Raw genomic sequence first — 18717 nt, forward strand, 5'->3', positions numbered from 1 at the left:
GGATGAATGAAAACAGGTTGACTAAGATATACAAGGAGAGTGTGGAGGGAAAGGTCGGAGTGGGAAGACCTAGACGAACGTGTCTTGATCAAATTAAGGACGTCCTGGTAAAGGGTCAGCTCAAAAGTACCCGAAACCGCCGAGCTTGCATGAAGAGAGTTATGAATGTGGATGAAGCGAAGGAAATATGCAGAGATCGTGGCAAGTGGAAAGAGGTAGTCTCTGCCTACCCCTCCGGGAAAGAGGCGTGATTTTATGTATGATGTAGACAATATTGAACAAAATTAATTACTGAGTGCTGAGAGAATATAAACCTTCGGCTTCGGCTTCGGCTTCGGCCGAAGGTTGTGGCGATAGCCGATTAATCGGCTTCGGCTTCGGCCAAAAATAGACCTTCGGTCGGACACTACAAATTAGGTTCTAATGGACTAGTCTGTTTAAATGGGCCGATATACATTTATAAATATTTACAACCATACATACATACATACATAGACGGAACCAAATGTAGATCACGTTCAGCTGTTTGGCTTAATGATAGAATTGAGATTCAAATAGTGACAGGTCGCCAGCCCGTCGGTTAAAAGAAGAATCCCAAATTTATAAGCCTTCCCATGGATGTCGTAAAAGGCGAATAAGGGGATTTGCCTTTTACGACATCCATGGGAACGAGATGGAATGGTCTATTTCTTATTTTTATTGGTGCCGGGAAACACATGGCACTACATAGGTATATACATATTTATCTAGTATTCCCCCCCACTATCTCGGCGTCTCCCTCATCATCTCAGCCTTCATGGCTCTGGGATAAGTCTCCCTTAAAAATACGAATGAATCCCTAGTATCGTCGGGTAGCCGTCAGCGAAAAACAACGTTTGCCGGGACAGCTAGTATATACACCTGGTACTATACCAGTTCAAATACCTAGTATTCCCCCGCAGGGTCTCTGCGTCTCCCTCCACCGCAGCCAGCCCAGCGCGTGCAGCTGGTGCGGCATCAGCTCGGTGCTCACGGCCCTCGGCGCCGCCGCCAGCTCCGTCTCCGCGGGCCGCGAGCCCAGCGACTGGTGGAGGCTGCGCAGGCGCTCCAGGATCAGGTTCCGTTCCGCCATGTGGGTGGCCATTGCTGGAACGTAGATAGATAAATAAATAAATATATACGGGACAAATTACACAGATTGAGTTAGCCTCGAAGTAAGTTCGAAACTTGTGTTACGAGATACTAACTCAACGGTGCTATATTTTATAATATAATACTTATATAGATAGATAAAACTCTTTATTGCACCATAAGAGTAAAACATACAAAACAATGTAAAACAGATATAGATGGTACAAAGGCGGACTTATCCCTAATGCAATCTCTTCCAATCAACCTTTGGGTGGAAGGAGACCAAACAGGAGATTACAGAAGAACATATCGTTGATTACTAGCTGTGCCCGCGACTTCGTCCGCGTGGAATAGTTATTTTGAGCATCATTGAAGCATTGAATCAAGGATGAGTAATTTTCCCCGTTTTTTTTCTCACATTTTCCATTATTTCTTTGCTCCTTATAGTTGCAGCGTGATGTTATATAATCTTAAGCCTTCCTCGATAAATGGTCTATTCAACGCAAAAAGAATTTTTCAATTCGAACCAGTAGGTAATTCCTGAGATTAGCGCGTTCAAACAAACCAACTTTTCAGCTTTATAATATTAGTAAAGATAATGCGCTATTTCAAATTCTCCTGTAGCTTATGCAACAAAATCGCCAGTGCTCTACCAGTGGAGAATAAGCTCTTATCGGTGGAGTTAAGTGAAACTGGCAATATATACATAAATATAATCACGTCTATATCCAATAAGGTAGACAGAGCCAACAACAAAAAAACTAAAAGGCAACATTTAACTGCATGTATATTTATAATGGAATTGAGAAATTCAAATAGGGACAGAGTGCTCATCATCGCCTGCAAGGGGAATCCCAAATTGATAAGCCTATCCCTTAATCACCTTTTACGACATCCATGTAAAAGAGATGGAATGGTCCTATTCTACTTTTTTTGTGCCGGTAACCACACGACACTTAAGGCGACAGGCCTCATGATGGATTCATGAACCTGCTTCATCAGCAGCAACATCATCCAAGTATCACAGATGACATCCGACAACCTCACGCCACCTCCAGGAGTAACAAAGGCCACTTTATTCTATAACTTCCCACGTGAGCGGAGCTATGTGCAAAAGCTAGTACGTAGGTATCTATTAGAATTCACCTTGTTTGCCAAACATCTTGGGCTGCACAGCGTTGCTTGCTTTCTGTATGTCATCCCACGTCAGCCCGTTCTCGTCCACACCTTCGAATCCGTCCCGGGCTATGTCGGCGGCTGTAGGCATGTCTGAAACACGTAAGATTGATTATATATCTTAACTAGCTGTGCCCGCGACTTCGTCCGCGTGGAATAGTTATTTTGGGCATGATTTAAGCCCTTAAGGAGGAATAATTTACCCCTTTTTTCACATTTTCCATTAATTCTTCGCTCCTAATAGTTGCAGCGTGATGATAAATAGCCTAAAGCCTTCCTCGATAAATGGTCTATTATATGGTAAATAATTTTTCAATTCGAATCAGTAGTTCCTGAGATTAGCGCGTTCAAACAAACCAACAAACAAACTCATACATACATACATAAAATCACGCCTCTTTCCCGGAGGGGTAGGCAGAGACTACCTCTTTCCACTTGCCACGATCTCTGCATACTTCTTTCGCTTCGTCCACATTCATAACTCTCTTCATACAAGCTCGGCGGTTTCGGGTACTTTTGACCTGACCCTTTACCAGGACGTCCTTAATTTGATCAAGATACGTTCGTCTAGGTCTTCCCACTCCGACCTTTCCCTCCACACTCTCCTTGTATATCTGCTTAGTCAACCTGCTTTCATTCATCCTCTCCACATGACCGAACCATCTTAACATACCCTTTTCTATTCCTGTAACTACATCTTCTTTCACATCACAACATTCCCTTATCACGCTGTTCCTTATCCTGTCACTCAATTTCACACCCATCATACTCCTTACCGCTCTCATTTCCACTGCATTTATTCTGCTTTCATGCTTCTTTTGCCATACCCAACTTTCACTCCCATACATTCAAACTCTTTAGCTTTATAATACTAGTACAGATTGCACAATTTCTATGGTGCAGTGTGGTCCCCGGCACCATTAGAAACAGGACCACTCCATCACGTTCACATGGATGTCGTAAAAGGCGATTAAGGGATAGGCTTATATACATACATACATATAGTAGGTACTATATACCTCGCGGTGTAGACTTGAAAAGACTGAAAAGCTGAACGAGTTCAGCCGTTTGGCTTAATATTAGAATTAAGATTCAAATAGTGATACGTTGCTAGCACATCGGCTAAAAAGAGAATCCAAAATTTATAAGCACAATAATACTACGTCTTTATACCAGAGCAGATAGTAATGGGACTCAAGAGTCTTGTTCATTGAAGGTATAATTTAGATAGTAGCAAACATTTTATCTAAATTAAGAATCCCAAGTTGACGACCTTTTTCCTTAATAGACTTTTACAGTGCGTGGGAAGAAAAACAGTTGGCACACACTATATTTATCTTTGCATAGCTGCTGTAGTTTTCTGAGTTCCCATAAAAAGAGTATATACGTAAGTGAAGGGTGCAATGTATATTTAAAATATAATCTTTCACCTGGCTCTACGACCATGTTGGCCACCCTGTCCCCCTGGCGGCGAACCTCGGCCTCCAGAGTCGTGAGGCGCTGGATCAGCTTCACTCCGCCATCGGGGAGCGTCTCCACGTCCATATTGTCCAGGAGATACTAAAAAATAAAATAATATAAACGTACTATCACATACGATTCGTATTGAACATAATACATAAAATAAAATCACGCCTCTTTTCCGGAGGGGTAGGCAGAGACTACCTCTTTCCACTTGCCACGATCTCTGCATACTTCCTTCGCTTCGTATTGAAATCATAAGTTTTATATTCATTCATGTTTTTTAATGTAGACAATGTGCATTCGTCCACGATTTAGATTTAACAGATCTATATATTTGTAAATTGATGTCGGGTGAAAATGCTGCAGTGTAGTTTGTTCCGCCGCTTATTCTACGCATGGGCTTTGGAAGCGGTAGTAGGTATAACATATTTCTTCACGTACACAACATGCTGGCCCGGGTAGTCCAGTGGTATGAAGTACTATTTAATGTCATGGTCTTACAGCTTGCTGTCCTTCAGATTACACATAAGAGAAAAAGACTTACGGACTGTGTGACACTTTGTTAGGAAACCTTCACATTCAGGCAACTGGATGTGTGAACCATGGATCCAATTCAGGTTTACTTGCAAAGGTTGCGGAAGTCAGATAGGAATCACTTCGTGTAAAAACCTCACTCAGCCAATCCAGGATCCGTGGTCAAAGGCATACCCCAAGCTCCTCTCCAGAGTGGTGAGGATGCAACCGGGACTCAAGCCAGGAGGAAGATAAAGAGAGATAGACTTACTCTAATGTTCTGAAGGTCCTCTTTGAGTCCGTTCAGCTTGCTAAGCTCGTTCTCCCTGACATGTTTCTTCACGTACACAACTTGCTGGCCGGGGTAGCTCGGTGGTACGAGGTACTGTTTTATGTCATTGTCCTTCAGTTTGACATCCTCTTTTTTGGGTTTAGGGGAGCGAGGCGATTTAACTTTCACCTGGAAACAAAGAGATGGAATTTGAGGAATGAAAATATAGTTGTTTGGACCCGATGACGAGTATAATTTATCGACAGCCTTCAGGTCAAAATACGGCGATAGTTTTTCGCGCGATAAAAAAGGCGTCGCGCGTGCTATACTGCGGGAGCTGAAAGTGGACGTTCATATCTACGACAAAGTTAAATAACTTCTGCAGCTTTTTATTGTGACGTGAAACAGGATAGCGATAGTTTTTCGCGCGATTAAAACAACATCGCGCGTGCCATGAAACGAGGACAAAATAACATTTATAATAATGTTTTTAATTTATTTAAAGTTGACCGTCCACATAAACAGTCAACAAATAGGTTTTATATTTACAGTGATTATGTTAGCCTATTACCTGACACTATGTATTTACCTGTAAAGATCTTGTTATTGGAACAAGGTGTTTATTAAAATCGAAATAAACCTCCTGTGTGTATGGAGTTTTTTGACACAACCATTAACACACAATCCACTTTTAGACATTCAATATTCTTTTATAAAACTATCTTAATTTCTGTATAAACACGCGAAGTAATAGAGTACACGCTATAATATTATATTCGCATTAAAAAAATATATAAAAATGCCTACGCTTAGGTTTTTTATTTTTTTCAGATACCACAAAATTAAGCGTTACTTTATTTCTCAACAAATCTGCTCGACACTTTGTTTAATTGTTGATGATCAAGTCTGATTTTCCTATAATAATTATAAATAACTTACATCTCTAGGGCTACGCGACAAAGAGGCGTCCTTGGGACTGCGAGGCATTTTCACTAGCTCATGAGAATCAAACAAATCAATAATAATACATAAGAAATTCACTTCACTTCTAAAATAACTTCTAAAAAACACAGACACCCACTTTATTAACTACAACTTTTTATAAATTTTTAATCACGATTTCGTTTTCTGTAACATTGCATTGCACATTAGATAAATATTTTAAAACTACCTTCATTTTGAATTATATTGTAATATATGTATAGGACGCCCCCGGCTCCGTCCGCGTGAAACATAAAATCGCAATTACTTCCGTTCCCGCGGGAATTCCTCTCTCTTAGACCACAGAAAGACCCAGCGGTTTGGGATTTACGTTGATATGTCGGTCAGTCATTCACTTTATGCTTTTATATATTTAGATATTTTTAAATGAGTGTTACATTTATCCTTCTTTTTACATTTAAGAGCTAACTGTTGTCGGTAGAATTAGGTGGAGCGCCTAATCACTTGACATTTATGCAAATAGAAATTTGAATTCGATAGATATACTTAGTATAAATTTTGCTTTGCCAGAAAATGCTATGTCTATTGTATCCTATAATCCATATTAATGTTTTGTATTCGAAAATAAGGATGAAGTCTTAAATAATTTAAAAAATACATTCGTACAAATATTTTGTTACGTGTTAAAATACAAAATAAATAAAATAAATCTCAATTCAATCATTAGGCCTATCAGCTGAACGAGGCCTATCAGTCTTTCAAGGCTGCTGGCTCTGTCTACCCCGCAAGGGATGTAGACGTGGTTAATGTATGAATGAATGATTTTGCTTTTGCCTGAGCCGAAAAGTAATCTAATTATCCCAATTAAAATAGATAAATAAATAATAAAATATTGTTTATTTTCCATCCACAACAACATATAATCCCTTGTGGGGTAGACAGAGCCCAACTGTGTTGAAAAGACTGAAAGGCCACGTGTACCCGTATGACGTCATGACGTACGCAACATCTTAAAGCTAGTTTAATTAAAACAAAGCGTATCCAAAATTTTTTTAAAGGAATTAGACACTTTTTATTAAGAACGATAGACAATACACTTACCTCATCTTCGTCGTCGCTGCTCAAAGCAATGATCTCCGGCTTATTGTCTATGATGGTGACGTCATCGTCCGCATTCTCTTTCACATTGGCCGCTTTATGCCCAGCAAAATGGAAATCAGTTGTTGTAAGGTCCACTGTTGCTGTCACATAGCTGTCTCGCCTCAAAGATTCGTTTCTTGTTGAATTATTCATCTTGTCGTTTATATTGATTGTCCTGTTAATAAAATGTAGGTATTTTATTTATTTATGTACATCAAGGAAGATAAAACTTAAAATAAAGAGAAATTCAGTACAAGGGTACTACTTAATGTACATATACATATAACCACGTAAATATCCATTGCGAGGTAGACAGAGATAGCGGTCTTGAAATGAATGATAGGCCACGTTCAGCTGGATATATGTGAGATTCAAATAGTGACAGGATGGTTTCTTGTCATTATTTGACACCCATCCACGGTTACACATTCAGGCAACTGGATGTTACCATGGATCCAATATGAGTCAGGTTAACCTGAAAAGGTTGCAGAGGTCGGATGGTAGTCGCTTCGTGTAAAAACCTGACTCAACCAATCCAGGATTCATGGTCAATGGCATACCCCGGGCCCCAGAGGGATTATTATAGATTTATCTAGAAGATTAAGATTTACATAGAAGAATTATTATAGCTTTCTAAAGAGAGACGTGACGACGCAAGATTCAACTTAAAACATATTTATCAAGCGGAAAAATAGTTATTATTATCCATTTATATTAAGATGTAGTTATGTACTCGAATAAATATAACTTTTTCAAAATTGTTTTTTATTTAACGGAGATCTTTCTTTTTTCTTAAGAAATAAACATACCTATTACTACTTTCATTTAATTTATTAGAAACATCCTGCAGTGGACTAGCAAAAGGAGAACATGTTAGTCTAGACGTGTCGTTGTCATCTCCTACGGGTTTTGTAGGGGATTTGTAAATGGAATTGCTGACATCCGGTAACTCTGCTTCAATATCTGGTGATTCCACTCCAGATTTTCGTTCACTCTGGAAAAGAAAAAATAAAATCTTCCTCAATAATAGCTTCAAGAATAATCTAGAGAATTCTCAAATCTGCAGACATCATTACAACATTAGCAACAAGTGCCTATGTTTAATCACTACAAGTAGTACGAAGCAAAGTTGCTTTTCACCTGTCTCTATGTATGTAACTTTGATCTTTAAAACTACATAACAGATTTTGATAAAGTTTTTTTAATAGATAAGAGTGATTCAAGAAGAAAGTTTATATGTGAAATACTACCCGTGCGAAGCTCGTCGGCTAGCCGTGGGTTGCAAAATCTGAATATACTATAGCTCAAAATTGTTGATAGTAAAATATTATTTTATTCTATTTCTTTATGAGAGTACTGAAACAGGATTCTTAGACATTTACTATTGAACAGCAGAATATATAGGAAGTCACAGGCACACGCTAGTTCTAAGCCTCACCTCATCTGACTGTATAAAGTCAGAATCATCACTGTCATCGTCTTTCGGTATCACGCCCATGATACTCATCCGTGTCGCTCGGGACATCAGCATCCTGTCTTCCTCCAATCCGTCGTCATCATCATCTGTCTCATTAATATCTTCTTCTGTATCATTAACATCATCTTTTGTGTCATTATCATCTTTTGTTTCATCAACATCATATTCTGTCCCATTAACATCATCTGTTGTGTTATTATCATCTTTAGTTTCATTAACATCATCTTTTGTGTTATTATCATCTTTTGTTTCATCAACATTCTCATTTACATCATATTCTTTGGTCTCATTTACAGCATTTACCTCATCATTATCACTTGATTCGTCATCTGTACCCATGAAACTACTTTCATCAACTTTGCGTGTATTGTTACTATCTATTTTCAAAGGTGTGTCTTTCAAACACGTAACCTTTCTATATCTATCATGCTCTATGATTATAGAGTTGTCTGTGTCCGATTCCAGGATCATTCTCTTCTTGTTTTTACGTACAATGAAAGATGCCGGTGACCCTGATGGCACTCTTGTTGGTGGACGACGTTTTGGTATCATTTCTGGTGATACATCTTCTGTAAGAAAGTTAGAAAATGTTTGTGAATATATAAACCTCTGAGATGATAAAAAAAATAGCAAAATGTCATCATGTTGATTTCTCAAAGCCACTTTAGTCTGGCATATTTCAGTGTGATAAGATTCAGATTGTTACATGTCTCTCTCTCTCTCTCCCATTAGGGTTTAATCATTGCATAAAAAGAAAGTAAAATATAATCAATTGAAAATTTATTAATGATTTTTTTAATGATACTTACGTTCTTCATCTGATGAGCTAACAACTATTCTGTTCGGAGATGACTCCGACTTTTGTCTAATACTGCCCCTCTTATTGGTATCTAATGAATGATAAGATGAGGTGCATGTAGTAGTTAATGTAAAGATGTTATGCCAAAAATTAAAACTACAACTTTATGATAAACTAAAATGATATTGCATTTGTTTTATCTAAAGATAAGACAGATATAGTTATGCTAAAAGTAAGTCTACATGAACACCATCAGGATAAAACTGCATGCTCAATGTTTACCTTGCCTTACCACTTGTTTGTAAATCAATCTGATATACCTACTTAGCAAGTGGAAATAATTCTGAAGGGATCTGACCTGTCCCATAAAAAATGGTTGTGTATATATTTTAATGGGTCTTAAAATAAAAAGTATTAAGGAAGTTTATCACTGAATAAAGTGAATCTTAGTATATTTTACCGTCATCACTACTGGAAACAATATGTGTATCTGTGATATTGGTCCTCCGGACTACAGACTTCCTTACGTTAGGAATTGGGCAGCTCTCATCATCATCCACATCACCTACAAAAACATAGGAGTATCACTAACTGAAAACATTTCTTACATGAAAAATATTTCTGCATTTAATTATTTATTAGACATTGTACCTTCTGAAGAAGACTCTTCGGATTCAGCTACAAATACAGTATGGTTTTTAGCAACAGATTTCTTTTGTTTTTGTACAAAAGAATCGTCCACCACATAACTACTATCGATAATTTCCGAATCTGACTCGCTCATGGCACCAGTTTTATCACGATATTCGAAGAAAGAATTCTCCATTGCTGAAACTTTTTATCAAAATTCAAATAGTATAAACAAAACCCAATTTGTTTTCAAGCAAATCCAAAACATTTTCGAAATGAAAATGTCGTTGTTAGCGTTTTATTCTTACATACCTACTATATAAAAAAATGTCAAACTGATTAATCCTTTTTCTTTCACAATTGCTGCACAAACATGCTTTTGCAATTTTATTCATCTATTTACGTATTAATATATTTTCATATAAAATAATTTACTAGATGAATCGCAGTCGCAACAAATATAACTAATTAAAATAATAGTGTGAACTAAACGCATAATAAAACTAATGACATATCTTAACATTGACATTGACTGATGAGATTTTTTCACGGTAGCCAAGCTGCATTTGGCCAGCGAACTCTGCCATTGGCCATAGAATTCATAACAATTATAGAAGTGGTGTCCCAATTTGTTTCATAGAAAATCTCTGTAGTCATAGAATAACAAAACTACTACTAATAGAATAAATAACTTACGCAAAATCATGACCTATTTTGTCCTATAACAGTCATCGGAGGAGTGGTCCTAACCCTAGTTACAGGGCATAAATAGTACAAGATCCAGTGTAAGTTAGGTCCTTGGGCAAAGGTTGCGGAGGTCAAATGAGAATCGCTTCGTGTGAAAACCTGACTTTTGCATTGCCAATTACGCGCAAAGGCACGCCCAGGCCATTCTTCAGGAAGGGGTGGATATAATTATTATTAGTATTGTACTAACGCCAAAAGAAAGAATAGTAAACTTGTTATTGGAAGTATAGACTTGTCATTGGAACTTTAAATAACTGAAATTTAATTCTATGTTTTATTTGATTAAATTCATACAAAATTTAGTATTAATCATAATTACAATATTCTCAGTATACAAAAAATCACACTTTAATAAAACAACTTTATCACAATATACCTAAACACAATTCGCACCAGAATACATAGTTCTTACGAATACACATAGTTCTATTTTGTTACGTCAAATGATTGAGAACCCATAAAGTCAAATTATAATATTAAAATCAAAAAATAAAATATATAAATTAAATCAAGATTAAATCAAGATAATTAAAAATATACATTTATAAAAGTTACACACAATATGAATAAATAATTAATAGGTCAAAGTCCAGCCCTTAGTTGAAAATAAGTAGATGATTATATTGAAATACCTACCTAACTTAACCTTAACATTAATTTAAGCAGCAGTCAAACTAGACATAATTTTCTTTCCGAGAATATCAGAAGCTGTTTCCAGTACTATTGTTGCCAATTGAGATGACCCAGTTGCGTTCTGAGTCAAGAATATAGCCGCTTTTCTGTAATCTTCCATTCCCATTCCAGCCAAATAATCATAAACAATATCAAATAACTCAGACAATTTTTCCTTGATGTCGTCCCAAATGTCTCTCATGGTCACAACTAAAAATAAATGTGTTATTATTATTATTATACATATTTTTTTGATAATGATTTAACAGTAAAGAAATGAGAACTACCTTCGAACAACCTACCCCCGTTTTCCATAAGTGAAAGTGTGTTAGATCGTTTTCACTTTAAAACTACTGAATTGATCAATCTCCATTAAATTTTAAAAAGCCACGGAAGCAAACTCGTAGCTTATAATTATTCCAAAGCAAAGGAATTCTGCCTTGTCTAAGAAGTTGCGCGTATACGCTAAATTGCCCTAAGATTGGAGTTTATTCAAAGACAAAGAGTTTATTTGCTTAATATGCGTATAAGTGCATTTGTGTTAAATAATTATGTTGAGTCCTACATGTTTTACCAGTGTTTCAATGTTGGATTGATGCATAAATTTTCTAGACATGACTGTCGAACATTTATTTTGAAGGTAAAACAAAAACATATAAAATGGTATTTTGTAAATGATATATAGAATATAAAAAATCTTACGAATTATTCCAAGGCCACAAGCTCCTCCAACTACTCCACCCACTGCGGCGCCAACTTTCCCGCCATAATGCCGTCCGATCAATGTGCCAGCTAAAGTTAGCCCAGAGGTTACCATTAACGCAGTTCTTGCTCTTTCATCATTCAACACCACACGGAAATCAAATTGGTCGCTGAGAGCTAAAATAATGTTCTCTATGGACATGGGATCAAAAGGTAGTGAGCAGGAGTTTGACCTCAACTGGCACACTTCGTATTCTTCTGAATCGGTGTACTCAGATTCAGAGCTATCCATATTTTGTTATAAAAAATTTTGGGCAATAACAAAATAGTGACAAAACTGTGTATTTAATAGAATCTCTCGTACTCCAAATCACTTTAAACGCACGTTATAACGTCACATGAACGATAAATGATAAAAGTCAGAGCAGTTTAGTTAGTCTACCTACCTTTTTGTTCTTATTTGTTTTTTAAACAATAGAGGGTACGTACCTAGGATAACGCTCATTCATGTTAAGCTTAATACACAATGTGCCAACAAAGACCAAAAAAGACGCATGTTGCGTGGCTCTTCTAAATTATATAAATAAATTTCAATTATTGTTCAATTTGCCTAATGAGAAAAAAATTAAAAGAAGAAAGCAAGGAAGAAATTTTTATTTTATTCCAATCGCTTTAATTATGTAGATATTGAATAGAAGAAAAAAGAGCATTCGAAATGTATGTTCTTTTTTATTTCTGTATGAATTTCTGTGACCTGACCCCTTTCCACAATGCTTAAATATTTATTATATTGTTCCCAAGTGGCGTTTTTTTACGCCTGTAATGAAAATGTCACTGTCAATGTCAAAATAATCCACTGCACTGCATTCGCATCGCAGTTTGACTTAGTTTCTCTCTGTGATTTGATTTATTTGTTTTGCTTGGTGTATTTTCCGTTTTGTTGAATTATTTCAGAGACGCTTCTTTTATTTTGTACTATAATATAACCTATATCAACATCATTTATATTTAATACAAAAAATTTTGGAAAAATCTTTAAAGACAATGACTGAAGTTCAGTTGCAGGAGTTTAAACTAGACCCTGATTCAGAATTACGCTTTGAAGTTGAATCAAAGAATGAAAAAGTTGTTTTAGAGGTATTTTCAATACCAAATATAATGAAGTTATTATTTTTCGTACTGTGTGTTTTAACTGTGTTACTGATATTTTCCAGATTAAAAATGGTTATGCGGAATTATTTGGCACCGAATTGGTGAAAGGGAAGCCCTATGAGTTCCATACGGGAGCTAAAGTGGCAGTGTTCACGTGGCACGGCTGCACAGTTGAGTTGCGAGGTCGCACCGAAGTCAGCTATATTGCTAAAGAGACTCCTATGGTAAGTGGTTTCAATCTTGTTGTTTTTTAATCTCTTTCGTGGACTTTAAATACCTTTGCAGATTATAATTTCACAGTAAATTTCTTTGTTTATATTCTATCAGTAAAATTTTTATCAAAATTTGTGTAACAAAGTGTTATTCACCCCAAAACTGTTCTTGTTTGTCCACACTTTTTCTATTTCAAATAAGAGTTCAGGGAGGGATTGAGGTAATGTTTAATAATAATGTGGTTGCAATTTCAGGTTATTTATTTAAACGTACATGCCGCACTTGAACAACAGAGGGTGGCGGCAGAACAGGGCAACACCAGAGGACCCGTTGCCATGGTCGTGGGGCCCAGTGACGTGGGCAAGTCTACATTGACAAGGTTACTGCTGAACTATGCGGTTAGGATGGGTCGGAGACCGATATATGTTGATCTGGATGTTGGGCAGGGCCAGATTAGCGTTCCTGGGACTATTGGTACGTTGTTTAATTGTGAATACTTGCTTATTTTTATTGGGAATGTCAACGTCAGTGTTGCTAATTTCAAAGAAGTGTAAAACTGTACATCAAATTTATAAAACTGTAATAGGCTATATTGAAAATGCTTGTGAAAGTTTTTATTAAATTACTTTTTTTTAGGAAAACATTATAATGATGCTGTTCTGGCACTTAAGAATAAGACCAGTCTATCTCTTTTCCATAGACGTTGTAAAAGTCTAGGGGACTAGGGAATAGGCTTATAAACTTAGGATTATTCTTCTAGACGATGGGCTGGCAACCTGTCACTTTTTAAATCTCAATTCAATAAAGCCATACAGCTGGACATGACCTTTTGGTCTTTACAAGACTGCTGGCTTTGTCTGCCCCGCAATGAAGATAGATAATATGAATGTATTTTAATGAAGAATTACATTTATTAGTTTTCAAGTTAAAACCTAAAACTGGATTTGGCTTCGAAAAAACTGTAGTTACAACTGAGAAGTTAAAAATATACAGTTTTTTTTTTAATTCTGTATATTTGTCCATACAGGAGCCCTGCTAGTAGAGAGACCTGCTTCCATAGAGGAAGGCTTCAGCCAACAAGCGCCGTTGGTGTATCACTTCGGCCACAGTTCCCCCAGTGAAAACCTCGAGCTGTACAACACCATCGTCTCTAGGCTGGCCGAAGTCATTGCGGAGAGGTGTGAGAATAATAAAAAAGGTAAAAAATCCTCATAGAGGTAGGAAAGATTATTTTCTTGTTTATACTTATATTATAAAGAGGTCTCCATGCTCCTGGCTTTAGTCCCAGTGGCATCCTCACCATTCTGGAGCGATCTTGGAACTTGGAAAATAGTCATTGTTACATGGATGTGGTGGGATTCGAACCTGTGCCTTTTTGCGGATTATACATTTTAACCGGACCTTACCGATTTGATGGGTTAGTAGTCGATTGGCACGAAAATTATTCGCACGATCGTGCGAATCGTCCCCTTTCAATAAAAATATTTTTTTAGTAGGCGATTCGCACGGAAGTATTTCAATTGCGTGCGAATCGACCCCTTCAAGAATAAGTAGTATGCGATTCGCACACACCTATATTTTATCGAACGCTCTTACTAACATTATGAGGAAGTCTACATAATATAGTTTGTAAAATATAGGTTTTTTTGTAAGCTTTAATCTTCCAAACATATGAATTGATCCTGAAAATTCTTTCACCTATTAAAGAGTACATTATATGCGGATGTATGTATGGTCTACGGCGAAGCCGTGGCCGACCGCTATTTAAGTATTTTTTACTTTAATTTACTTTACGAATAATCTCAAAACTACTAGACCGATTTGTTTGTACTTATTTGGCACAGACACATACAATACCTTAAAAGTAATATGCAACTTAACATAACAACGTAAAATTCCCACGGGAGCTAAAATTCCCACCGGAAAAGCTAGTACATCTATAATTGCGTAGTAAATATGTTGTCCGTCTTCATCTTATTTAATTTTTTGCAGCATCCACATCAGGCGTCATCATAAACACATGTGGTTGGATAAAAAATGCAGGGTACAAAGTGCTGACACACGCAGCGCAGGCTTTCGAGGTAAAATATTGTTTTACAACACACACCATCATTATTCTATCCCCTAGTGGGATTAGTAGAATATTAGAAAGTAAGAATATTCTTCTATTCTATTCTTATTTTCTAATATTGTAACTTGTTCTCTAATATTGTAATTAATATTGTAATCAATGCGAAACCGCCGAGCTTGCATGAAGAGAGTTATGAATGTGGATGAAGCGTAGGAAGTATGCAGAGATTGTGGCAAGTGGAAAGAGCTAGTCTCTGCCTACCCTTCCGGGAAAGAGGCGTAATTTTATGTATTTTGTATGTATGTAATGCGAAAGTTTGTTAGGATTTTTTTGTGTGTGTGTGTTTGTTAGTCTTTCACAACAAAACTTTGCAAGCAACTACATGTTACTTTTATAATTTCAGGTGGATGTGATATTAGTGTTGGACAATGAAAGGTTGTACAATGAACTGAAGAGGGACATGCCGAAATTCGTCAAAGTTGTATACTTGCCGAAAAGCGGAGGGGTAAGTATCGTTTAAAATTTAATTTGTTTTTTTTTTTTGTTAGTGTATATATGTGAAGAAGGAGGGCGATTAAATTAAAGTCGTCCTAGCAAAGGGTCAGGTCAAGAGTACCCGAAACCGCCGAGCTTGTATGGAGAAAGTTATGAATGTGATTGAAACGAAAGAAGAAATGCAGATATCGTGGCAAGTGGAAAGATGTAGTCTTTGCTTGCTCTCAAAGAAATAACACAGATTGAATTAGCTTCTAAGTATGTGCGCGACTTGTGCAATGAGATATAAACTCAAAAATACCTACTATATATTAAACGGGCAATATTTTTTTACATTTTTTTTAATAATTAATGGTTTGTCAGGTGGTAGAGAGATCGTCGAATCAACGCGCCGAAGTGCGGGACGCACGCATTCGCGAGTACTTCTACGGCAAGCGGACGCCGTACTACCCGCATTCCTTCGACGTCAAGTTTACTGACCTCAAGATATACAAGGTAATTATTGTTTACACACATATCACACACAAAAATTGCAAAATTGAGTTACATTATGTAATAACTCTCCTAATGCTTCCCTTAACTTGGTGCGATAACGTTACTTTTGTAGTACACATAGTTACCGCAGTATAAGCTATTCATCTTGTAAAAATCTTCAAATATGACAATGTTATGGGATGTTAAAGTTTTAAATGCTTCTCTTTTAAATTGTGTTTTTGCATAAGTGACAGTGTCGCACCGGGGGTGCGATATAGTCCCGTCGATATCACTTGCAGGTGTAGACAGAGTGAATAGTCTCGAAAACACTGAAAGGCCACGTTCAGCTGTATGGCTTCATGATGGAATTGAGATTTATATATGTAGTGACAGGTAACTGTAAGTGGAACTGGATGGTTGCGGCTGTTAGACGGAAGTCGCTTCTTGTACAAACGTTTCTCGCACAAAACAGGGTCCATGGTCAAGGGCGAACCCCGGGCTCCCCTCCAGAGTGGTGAGAATGAAACCGGAACTATAGTTAGGCGTAGTACTATAAATGGTCAGGTCAAGAGTACCCGAAATAGCCGAGCTTGCATGAACAGAGTTATGATTATGAATGTGGATGAAGCGAAGGAAGTATGCAGAGATCGTGGCAAGTGGTAGTCTCTGCCTACCCCTCCGGGAAAGTGATTTTATGTACATGTTTTACAGTTGACATTTATTTACATGTTTTGTTTTAATTTCTTTTTGTAGTATTGGTTTTTAATAAAGCGTGTGACGTAGTTTTTGAAATGTGAAAATGATGACCTTTAATTTAAATAAAAATAGCCTCAAACAGCTCAAAGGATGCAGTTGTTTTAAATGTCACCCTGTATAATAAACAATTTAATGATATTGTTTTTTTTTTCCGTAAACTCAAGCTATACATCGCGACCAGTACTTAATTTTTAATTTATGCATGTGATTATTTTTTAGTTACGTACCTGTTATCTCATTTTAAGTGAATGTATATTCTTATGAGAAATAAAGTTCTTTAAACCTAACTGTAACGCTGTTGGTTTTATTAAATAAATAAATAAATGTAATGTGCCCCCCCCCCCCCCCCCTCAGGTGGGCGCGCCGTCGCTGCCCGACTCGTGCATGCCGCTGGGCATGCGCGCGGAGGACGCGCTCACCAAGCTGGTGCCGGCGGCCGCGTCGCCCGCGCTGGCGCACCGCCTGCTGGCGGTCTCGTTCGCGGCCGCGCCCACCGACGACGTTCTACATTCGAATTTGGCTGGATTCGTGTGCGTGTGAGTAGAATCTTTTGTTGTTTTTGTTAATTATTTTATTTTTAATAAAAATTCCACTTTCAAAGTTTAGTAGGTGCTAACAATTATGAGTTAACTGTTGCTTGAGAAAAAATAATTTGTTCATTCATACATACTCGTATATATAATCACGTCTATATTCCTTGTGGGGTAGACAGAGCCAGCATAGCTTGGAAATAGATAGAATTGAGATTTAAATAGTGGCAGGTTTCTAGCGCATCGCCCCAAGTTTATAAGCCTATCCCTTAATCACCTTGGGAAAGTGGTTCTATTCCAAAGTGCCGAAAACCATATTGCACTATTTGAAGACGAACGTTAAATAACTATCGTTTGACGTTAAATAACTAACGTTTAACGTTAAATAACTAACGTTTTATACTCTTTCCCAGGACGGCGGTAGACATGGAGCGTCAAACGCTCACGATACTGTCTCCGCAGCCGCGGCCTCTACCAAACACAGTGCTTCTTTTGTCAGAACTGCAATATATGGATAACCACTAGACGATGTTCCTCTGTTGTCTGGTTTAACGATATGTTGTGGAGTCTTCACACTATTCTAGACAATGTTCCTCTTTTGTCCGGTCAAACGACATTTTTTGGAGTCTTCACACTATTCCGACGTTGAACTTGAAGTTCGTATATAATACAATAAGCTCTATGTTGCGCTATAATAAATTGCAGCAAATTCAAATTTATGTGTATATGCAACGAAAAGCTATTATGTTATCGATATTTTTTTTTGTATTCTGGGCTAAATTATTATTTTGTACTTTTGTTGTCACCTATGAAACATCAAGTGATGCTTACATTTAGCAATGATTATAATTTGGTAAAAGATAATGATTTATGAACACCCAGAATTGCGTAGAGTGAAGATTTCCAAACCTCTTCAATAAAAGTGATCTGTAAATATAGCTAAATTATTGTGTAAATAAATGCATTGGAAAATTGAAAGTTAACCTGCTTTTATTCAACCTCTCTATTGATATTTTAGTTTCTTATCCTGACGTGAAAATGCTGCAGTGCAGTTTGTTACCGTTTCTTCTGCATTGACGCTTTGGAAGCGGCAGTAAACTTAGTTTTAAGTAATTTATTTGACGTCAACCAATGTTGTGTTTCACATCCAAAAGCTACACAATTGCTGCCGATGCAAAACCGCTACTTTTGAAATTCAACCAACGCAGAATCGCTGCGATTCGGCCGTACCAACTGTCAAAAACTTATCAGAATACGAAATAATAGCCGAACGGCAAACGGAAGGTCTTAGGCCTTTAGCAGAATACGACAACCGAACCGTTTCGGCTGCGTAACCAATGCGTTACGGCTTCGTTTTGACAAATTGTTAGTAGAATACCAAAA

At 37.1% G+C, this 18717-nt stretch overlaps 3 protein-coding genes across 5 annotated transcripts in view; 1 reads left to right on the forward strand and 2 right to left on the reverse strand.

The window, feature by feature from the left end:
* LOC106137842 (transcription termination factor 2) overlaps positions 1-9806 on the reverse strand; it is a 32323-nt gene extending 22517 nt beyond the window's left edge. Inside the window, exons 1-10 of the mRNA XM_060949217.1 lie at positions 9544-9806; positions 9353-9457; positions 8903-8983; positions 8055-8662; positions 7426-7610; positions 6578-6791; positions 4535-4723; positions 3717-3846; positions 2257-2379; positions 925-1125 (exon numbers count right to left, since the gene is read on the reverse strand). Coding sequence (XP_060805200.1) covers positions 925-1125; positions 2257-2379; positions 3717-3846; positions 4535-4723; positions 6578-6791; positions 7426-7610; positions 8055-8662; positions 8903-8983; positions 9353-9457; positions 9544-9718 — 2011 coding nt within the window. The 5' untranslated portion in view covers positions 9719-9806. The remainder of the gene's footprint in view (positions 1-924; positions 1126-2256; positions 2380-3716; positions 3847-4534; positions 4724-6577; positions 6792-7425; positions 7611-8054; positions 8663-8902; positions 8984-9352; positions 9458-9543) is intronic.
* Positions 9807-10927: 1121 nt separating this feature from the next.
* Positions 10928-11935, reverse strand: LOC106137841 (uncharacterized). Its single transcript, XM_013338764.2, has 2 exons — positions 11644-11935; positions 10928-11151 (listed from the first exon to the last, which is right to left on the reverse strand). The coding sequence occupies exons 1-2, from the start codon at positions 11933-11935 to the stop codon at positions 10928-10930; spliced, it is 516 nt and encodes a 171-aa protein (XP_013194218.1).
* Positions 11936-12517: 582 nt separating this feature from the next.
* LOC106137876 (protein CLP1 homolog) lies at positions 12518-18298 on the forward strand. Of its 3 annotated transcripts, none has more exons than XM_060949336.1 (10): positions 12518-12780; positions 12858-13019; positions 13263-13482; positions 14036-14206; positions 15001-15089; positions 15483-15584; positions 15938-16069; positions 17159-17340; positions 17748-17896; positions 17956-18298. In XM_060949336.1, exons 1-9 carry the CDS (start codon positions 12688-12690, stop codon positions 17857-17859), a joined length of 1263 nt encoding a protein of 420 aa, XP_060805319.1. In that variant the 5' UTR covers positions 12518-12687; the 3' UTR covers positions 17860-17896; positions 17956-18298. The 3 variants fall into 3 exon arrangements, with proteins under 3 accessions (XP_060805319.1, XP_060805318.1, XP_060805317.1); XM_060949335.1 differs by having other exon boundaries at positions 17748-17879; positions 17939-18298; XM_060949334.1 differs by having other exon boundaries at positions 17748-18298.
* Positions 18299-18717: the final 419 nt, after the last annotated feature.

Source organism: Amyelois transitella, chromosome 18 (genome assembly GCF_032362555.1).
Source record: "Amyelois transitella isolate CPQ chromosome 18, ilAmyTran1.1, whole genome shotgun sequence".
In the NCBI taxonomy this organism is placed as follows: Eukaryota; Metazoa; Arthropoda; class Insecta; order Lepidoptera; family Pyralidae; genus Amyelois; species Amyelois transitella.

Coding starts and splice junctions, on each gene's coding strand:
- LOC106137841 (XM_013338764.2), bottom strand. CDS start 11,935: ATGGATAGCTCTGAATCTGAGTACACCGATTCAGAAGAATACGAAGTG. Junction 11,152..11,643: donor TTGTGGCCTTGGAATAATTC/GTAAGATTTTTT, acceptor ATTTATTTTTAG/TTGTGACCATGAGAGACATT.
- LOC106137876 (XM_060949334.1), top strand. CDS start 12,688: ATGACTGAAGTTCAGTTGCAGGAGTTTAAACTAGACCCTGATTCAGAA. Junction 13,020..13,262: donor TTGCTAAAGAGACTCCTATG/GTAAGTGGTTTC, acceptor TTGCAATTTCAG/GTTATTTATTTAAACGTACA. Junction 16,070..17,158: donor CTGACCTCAAGATATACAAG/GTAATTATTGTT, acceptor CCCCCCCCTCAG/GTGGGCGCGCCGTCGCTGCC.